This window comes from Papaver somniferum, unplaced genomic scaffold (assembly GCF_003573695.1).
Source record: "Papaver somniferum cultivar HN1 unplaced genomic scaffold, ASM357369v1 unplaced-scaffold_117, whole genome shotgun sequence".
NCBI lineage: Eukaryota > Viridiplantae > Streptophyta > Magnoliopsida > Ranunculales > Papaveraceae > Papaver > Papaver somniferum.
Genome location: NW_020620714.1, coordinates 3,669,918 through 3,676,700, shown reverse-complemented (window position 1 = coordinate 3,676,700; position 6,783 = coordinate 3,669,918). Strand labels below are relative to the sequence as shown.

Sequence of the window (6,783 nt, the reverse complement as noted above, 5' to 3'; positions counted from 1 at the left end):
TTTTCCTTCTTAGTACCAAGCCTTGAACCCATGACTACCCTGAGGCATGGATTAAAGAAAGTAAACCATATACCTGTACCACTAGGACCAGGGAGGCGTTTGTTGGGCCCCAAAATGTCAAGGGCCTAAAAATTGGTAATCTTTGCATATATGCTTCAAAACTAAATGGTGTTTTTGGTTAGAAGTTACTTCCAATGCAATAGAAAATCTCTTTTTTATGGTATCTAGAATCCAAGTTCAGTTCTTACGGAGATAATTTTTTCGCAAGTTTTTCAATTTGGTATTGTATCTCTATGATTTCACAGATTTACTCGGGCCTCCAAATAGTTTGCTAGAGCCGTGTACTTCACTTAGACAAATACTTAGTTTATCAATATCGGTTTGATCCTAGATCTTTTATAACGTGTTTAGATGTGCATCCAGAAACAACTTTTGACTTTCAAAAGTCAAAAGGCAAAAGTTTGAAAATGACTTGTAGAAATTAAAAAAATTAACCTTTTATAAATCAAAATAGTTTAAATAAAAATAGTTTTACTTATAACTAATTCTGAAGAAGTAAAAATACTTTTATTTCTGGTATCCAAACGTCATAATCGTATCATTGAATTGGTCATTCAATAAACAAACCTAACTTCTAATTTTTGGACTGAATCAAAAGTCCTGGTCGGAAAGACGTGGCTAGTCATTTTCTTTACTAGGATTTTGGGGAGAATAAAAAAAAAGTCATTTATTACGTGTGTGCTCATCCTCCTTATTATTCCCTCCGTCCCCTATATATAGTCGGAAAAGTGGAATTCTCTTAGAATAAGAAAGTTTTTGGCTTTTATAAATTTTCCTTATGTTCCCTGATTTATCATCATTAATTCCAATATATTTATCTAGAAAATATGGAAAATATCAATTTATTAAGAATTTTTATCCATTGGAAAATGTAATTGTTCTTGGGAATTATTAAAAACATTAACTAAGTTTGTTAATATCACGTTCTTTAATAAGATTAAACATGGAAAAAAGCATATTGTACATGTTTTTATGCCCATTCATAGGGGACTAAAAAATTTTACTTTTCAGCCTTTATAATGGGGACGGAGGGAGTAGTATCGATGTTATTGATTCCCCGCCTTTTCGAGTAGCCTCATCAATGTTCTCAACTACCCATGTACAGTATATCTGAACAGACCGCACTATGAGGAAACTGCTTTGTATCTTCCAACGTCGCCGTCTCACTATCTCCCAGAATCCCACCCACCCACCCACACGCGGCTGAGCAACTCTGCAGCTTTTTACCCCCCACCACCGCCTCACCCAAAGTGAAATTAAAGTAGGGAGAAGCAGGGACGGGGTTCCTCTTCATTTCATAACTCTACCGGAGACAGAGATTGCCGATTTGGGGTCTTCATCGGAAAAACAAATTCTATGCCTCCTAACCTATTGAGAAGAATGTCAGGTTCTAGTTTATCAGGGTCTAAGAACTGCTCTTCTGAGAAGGATTCGAGTTGTTTGGACGGAAAAAATGAAGAGGAGCAGGATGAGAAGCAGAGGGGGTCACCGTGTTCTAATAATGGTGGCCTGAAGGCGGCTAAGAAATTGAGTGCTGCTAAGTACAGGGCAATTTTACTTAAAAACCAAGGAAGGGTGGAGGAGGATGAGAAATCAGGTAAGTTCTATTCTGTGTATTTTGATTTTTTTTGGTGGGGTTTTGTCTAATTTCATTCAATTGACGATTTGTTAGATAAGAAAATGAAGAAGCAGATAGAATTGATATAGAATTGGTAAGGCTAGTATTCTTAGTTATGAGCCGTCATTGCACTTCTATACCCGCGAGTGTCCCGTGTCCCCCACGGAAGGGGCGCGTCTTGGAAATGGTTTAGCTCAAGGGGTCAAAGGCGGAGTAGGAGGATATGGTAGTAGGTCCAAGGAAATTGAGCACAATGGTGGTCAGTGCAGTGAAAGTAAGCTTAAGGGTGTTGAGAGGTCTAAAAAGGGAGAGATTAAAGCAGAGGATACAGTTCCTGTGGAACCAGAAGAGGTAATTGTCTACTGTTTACTTGGCAGCATGTTGGTCGCAGTTTTTCGGGTCTACTTTTAGTCGATTGTGTGTATTAGTCCTGTATGTGATGGCTCTGATTTTATTTTTGGGTCTAATTGACTTTGCATTAGGCTGGGGGAAGCTTAATGTCAAGTTTTTTGGAGGGGTCAGTGAAGGTTGCTGCAAGGATGTACAACCGAAGGATGCGGTGTTGATGGTGGAGACGGGAAGCAGAGATAATGTTTGTGTCATCTGCAAGCTTGGTGGAGGTGCTGGAAAACTCTTGTAGGTGACTTTCATGTTTATTCGATTTATTGTCATGGCATTGAATACTTAAAATGTTTTTCATGTTGCAAAAGCAAGGAAGGAATACACAAAATCTGATTAGAGAATCGCTCTTAAGTTTGGATTTGATTACGAAATTTGATTTCTTAATAGCTCTTAAATTTAAGCTGTAGATGCGCCAAGATCTGTTTCAGAACTAAATCTTGCATCAATTACATCGATTTTCTTTCCTTTCCTCCTATGAATTCATCTGAGATTGTCCCAAGTAATTCCTGAATAAATGTTGGTCCATTATTAGCCTAGTAGGTGAACCTTGTCCACTGGTTTTTGCTAGGTGATTGATGTAAGTCCCGCATGACTTGAATTGTTTTTTTTATCATGTTAAATTGCAGGGGTTGCAAAAAGAACAATCATCTCAAATGTGTTGATGCGCCCCTGAAGGGCGTGCCCCCTAGTGATTGGTATTGTTTCAGTTGTGTTAAGAAGCGTTTTTTGCCTGGAGCAGTAGAATCCAATTTGGATACCATAAAAGTGGAATTGGCAGATTCTCAAGTTGTGGATACAGCTAAAAATATTTTATGCAGTAAGAAGGATTCTAATGGGGGTGCTGAGAAACTGAAGAGGAAGCCTGTACGTGTTGCTGCGTCAGATTCCAAATTTGTCGAATACTGGGTTCCTGCCAAGCTTTCCAATGTACAGCTTGAACAATATTGTGACATCCTCCTTTCTAATTCGATTTTACTTCGTTCATGCTCGAAAGCTGAAACTTTGGAGGCTCTTTGTGATGTTCTTATTTCTATCAGGAAGGTGAGACCAACTTCTGTAGCTGTGTGTGGTTGGTTCGTTATGTATTTCGTTACCTGACTGCATCATGGTTTCTTATGTGGGATATTTTTTTTGCAGTGTTGCGACCATCCGTATTTTGTGAATCCTTCTTTACAGAAAACACTCATGAATGGTCTGTTAGACGCCGAGTTTCTGAATGTTGGAATAAAAGCAAGTGGCAAGCTACAAGTACTTGATACCATCCTTTCAGAGACCAAAAAGCAGGGCTTAAGAGTACTAATCATTTTTCAGGTATAGGATTTATAGAAACTGATTAATACGAACCGACTCTTGCTTTTTTCTTTCCGAGTTATACCTGTATTTGTTCTCATTCTAATGTCTTTGATGTGGCAGTCAGCTGCTGGCTCCAGTGGAATCTCTTTGGGGGACGTCCTGGATGATGTGTGTCAGAGATGCGGTGAAGATTCCTACGAACGTGTTGATTGTGGATTGAGCATGCCAGATTCGCAATTTTCGAAAATCAAGCAAGCTGCCCTGAACAGATTCAATGACAAGGATAAAGGGAGAATTGTGTTTTTACTGGATCGCCGTGCTTGCCACTCGAGCATTAAGCTATCATCAGTTGATATCGTGATTCTATATGACAGCGATTTGAACCCATACAATGATTTGAAACTTCTGCAGAAGATCACTATTGACTCACAGCATGAGCAGTTAAAACTGTTCCGTCTATATTCAGTATGTACTTTGGAAGAAATGGGTCTAGTTAATGCAAAGCAAGATGTGACTGTTGATGCACAGAATTTAAACCGTTCCACAATTCATCAAATGCCTAGATGGGGTGCTTCTTATTTGTTCAAAGAATTGAGTGAGTTCCATGGCTCCTGCCCATCCTCTGGTCCAGTCTTTTCTTCTGAGCATTTGGTGAAAGAATTATTCAGCCTGCTGCCTCAGGATGCTGGAAGCCGTAGTACTAACCATAACTCAATTGTTGTGAGAGTTGATAAAACTGGAGGGACATATTCCAGAGATATTTCTTTACCTGGTGAGCTGGAGATGCACTCAGCTGACAAAGATCTGTCTCATGATTTCTGGACAAAGTTACTGAATAGGAAGACCCCGAGGTGGAGATATTTGGATGCATACTCCCAATTTTCTGCGCAATCAATAGTTTTTCAGCCGGAGGTGCACCTTCTTTTTTCGCTGGAAACCATCCATCAAACATTCAACAAACTATTTAAATCCTCAAATCACAACGATGCAACCAGCAGTAGTAACTATTTCACCTGCGAAATCTGTACAGAGCCAATTCCACTGAACGAGAAATTCAAAAACATGGAGGCAAGTGGATGTTTCCATCCATATTGTACAGATTGTGTTGCCAAGTATATCGAAATAAAAGTGGTACACAACAACCTGTCCGATATAAAGTGCCCTAACACCAACTGTTTCTTTCTCTTGGATGCATTATCGTGTCGTTCGGTCCTCCCTAGAAAAGTATTTGAGAAGTGGTGTCGTCTTCTTTGAGACTGCGGTACTCTTAGATGCATCCAAAGGTGGGTTTGTGCATGGAAGATGTTTTTGCCCAAACCGTAAGTGTTCTGAATTGATTCTGTATGAGTGTGTGGAAACCAAGTCTATGGTGAAACGATCAGACTGTCCAAACTGCAGAGAAGTGTTTTGTTTTAGTTGTATGGTCCCATGGAAAGAAAATCATCTATGCCATCGTCAAACAGGCGCGGTAGCAATTGATATTGATATTGACAGAAACGATGTTTTGTTCATGGAGATGATTAAACGGAAGAAATGGGTTCGATGCCCAAATTGCAACATTTGCATTAAAATGGCTGATGGTTGCAGCCACATGTACTGCAGGTTCTTTTCATATCTCTATATCTTTATAATTATTGATCGTCTAAATCTGCCACGAGATGTACTAGCCCAAATTGCAGGTGTAATTACTTACTGCAAAACTAAGGGATGGTATCTGAACTTTTAACACCGTCTCCGAATTTTGGCACAAATAAAAGTAGTCTTGGTCAAAATCCAGGCACCAAACGATAAATTCTCCAAATTATAATTCTCTTCCATTAACTTTCTTTGGTGTTTGATTTTGTTTATGTTTGCAGATGTGGAACCGAATTCTGTTACTGTTGCCGAGAATGGCCTTGTGTATGCGAAGAAGGACAACCTTTAACCTGGTGCCAATGTTTAATATGTCCGTTGGTTTTCGCAGTTTTTATAGGCATCATCTTGTTAATCGCTTTCCTAGTTCACTAGTATATATTCGGATATTGCGTATATATACCTTACAACTCCTTTGTGAAAGTGATCAGTTCCTGTTTTGAATGCTAGCAAATGGCCATCTTAGTAGAGACTTGTTTTCAAACTTGTATGCATGATGATAGTGTCATATTGGCAGCAGTTTAAGCCAGTATCTGCAGCTATTTCACCAGCAATAATGCGACCGACAATGTTTACGATCATTTTAGTAGCATTGTATCGATAACGGGAATTCATTTTCATTAAAGTTTCAGTAAAGAGAATCTTAGCTTCATTAACAACAACCACCAGATTTCTTACAGGTATTTAATAGACTGATTGGTTCATTTAACACTCTCTCTCAATGGTCACACGTGTACAGAAGCGTGTGAAAATACAAAGATTAAAACACATGAAAAGAGCGTGACCATCTGTTATCCTTCACTGCTTTTTATCTTATCCTGCACCACTTCATAAGCTGTTCTAATATCCCCCCTCAAGTGCATGGGTGAAGGTATCACACTGAGCTTGACACGAAGCATCTTAAATCTTAGGCCATGTAGACTCTTGGTAAAGATGTCTGCCAGTTGATCAAGCGTGTGAACATAAAAGACATCCAAGGCCTTGGATTGGACTAGTTCTCTGACAAAGTGAAACTCCAGCTGAACATGTTTCATCCTGGATTGCATTACTGGATTAGAAGCAAGGCTGATGGAACTGATATTGTCATAACCCAATTTTGGAATTCCAGATATTGGGAATTTTAAGTCTTGACAGATAACAAATCCAGACCACCTCAGCTGCACTATTTGCTAGGGACTTGTATTCAGTCTCAGTGCTAGATCTAGCCACTGTAGACTGCTTTTTAGATGACCAAGAAATGATATTAGAGCCCAAAAAGATGTAGTATCCACCAGTAGAGTGGCGATCATCAATGCAACCATCCCAATCAGCATCAGAGAAGCCTAAAAAGAAAGAATCTCCTTTTGTAAAATGAAGTCCATAGTTTAGAGTATCTTTTATATAGCGGAGAATTCTTTTAGCAGCTACAAGATGTGGTGTTCTTGGTGATTGCATATGCTGGAAAACTACATTGACTGCATATGAGATTTCAGGCCTTGTCCATGTTAGATAGTGGAGAGCACCAACCAAGGATCGATCCTCTGTGGGATTTGCCAACAAGTCACCATCAGTCTTGTTAAGTTTTTCTGAAGCTGCCATTGGAGTTTGACATGGCTTAGCACCTTCCATGTGATACTTGGTGAGAAGATCTAGTGCATAGTTGGTCTGAGAAAGAAAAAGTGAAGCTGCATCTCTTTTGATCTCAAGACCCAAGAAAAAAGTGCAAATCACTTAAGTCCTTGATTGGAAATTGTGATTTGAGAGCTAGCCATCTTGATGAACAAATAGACTGGAGTCAG

The 6,783-nt window shown here is 39.2% G+C and overlaps 1 protein-coding gene across 1 annotated transcript; it reads left to right on the top strand.

Moving 5' to 3' along the window:
• The first annotated feature begins 1,461 nt into the window (after positions 1–1,461).
• Positions 1,462–5,599, top strand: LOC113330142 (helicase protein MOM1-like). The gene is made up of 7 exons (XM_026576994.1): positions 1,462–1,657; positions 1,733–2,029; positions 2,161–2,314; positions 2,707–3,121; positions 3,218–3,391; positions 3,494–4,975; positions 5,230–5,599. The coding sequence occupies exons 3-6, from the start codon at positions 2,244–2,246 to the stop codon at positions 4,625–4,627; spliced, it is 1,794 nt and encodes a 597-aa protein (XP_026432779.1). The 5' UTR covers positions 1,462–1,657; positions 1,733–2,029; positions 2,161–2,243; the 3' UTR covers positions 4,628–4,975; positions 5,230–5,599.
• The last annotated feature ends 1,184 nt before the right edge of the window (positions 5,600–6,783 follow it).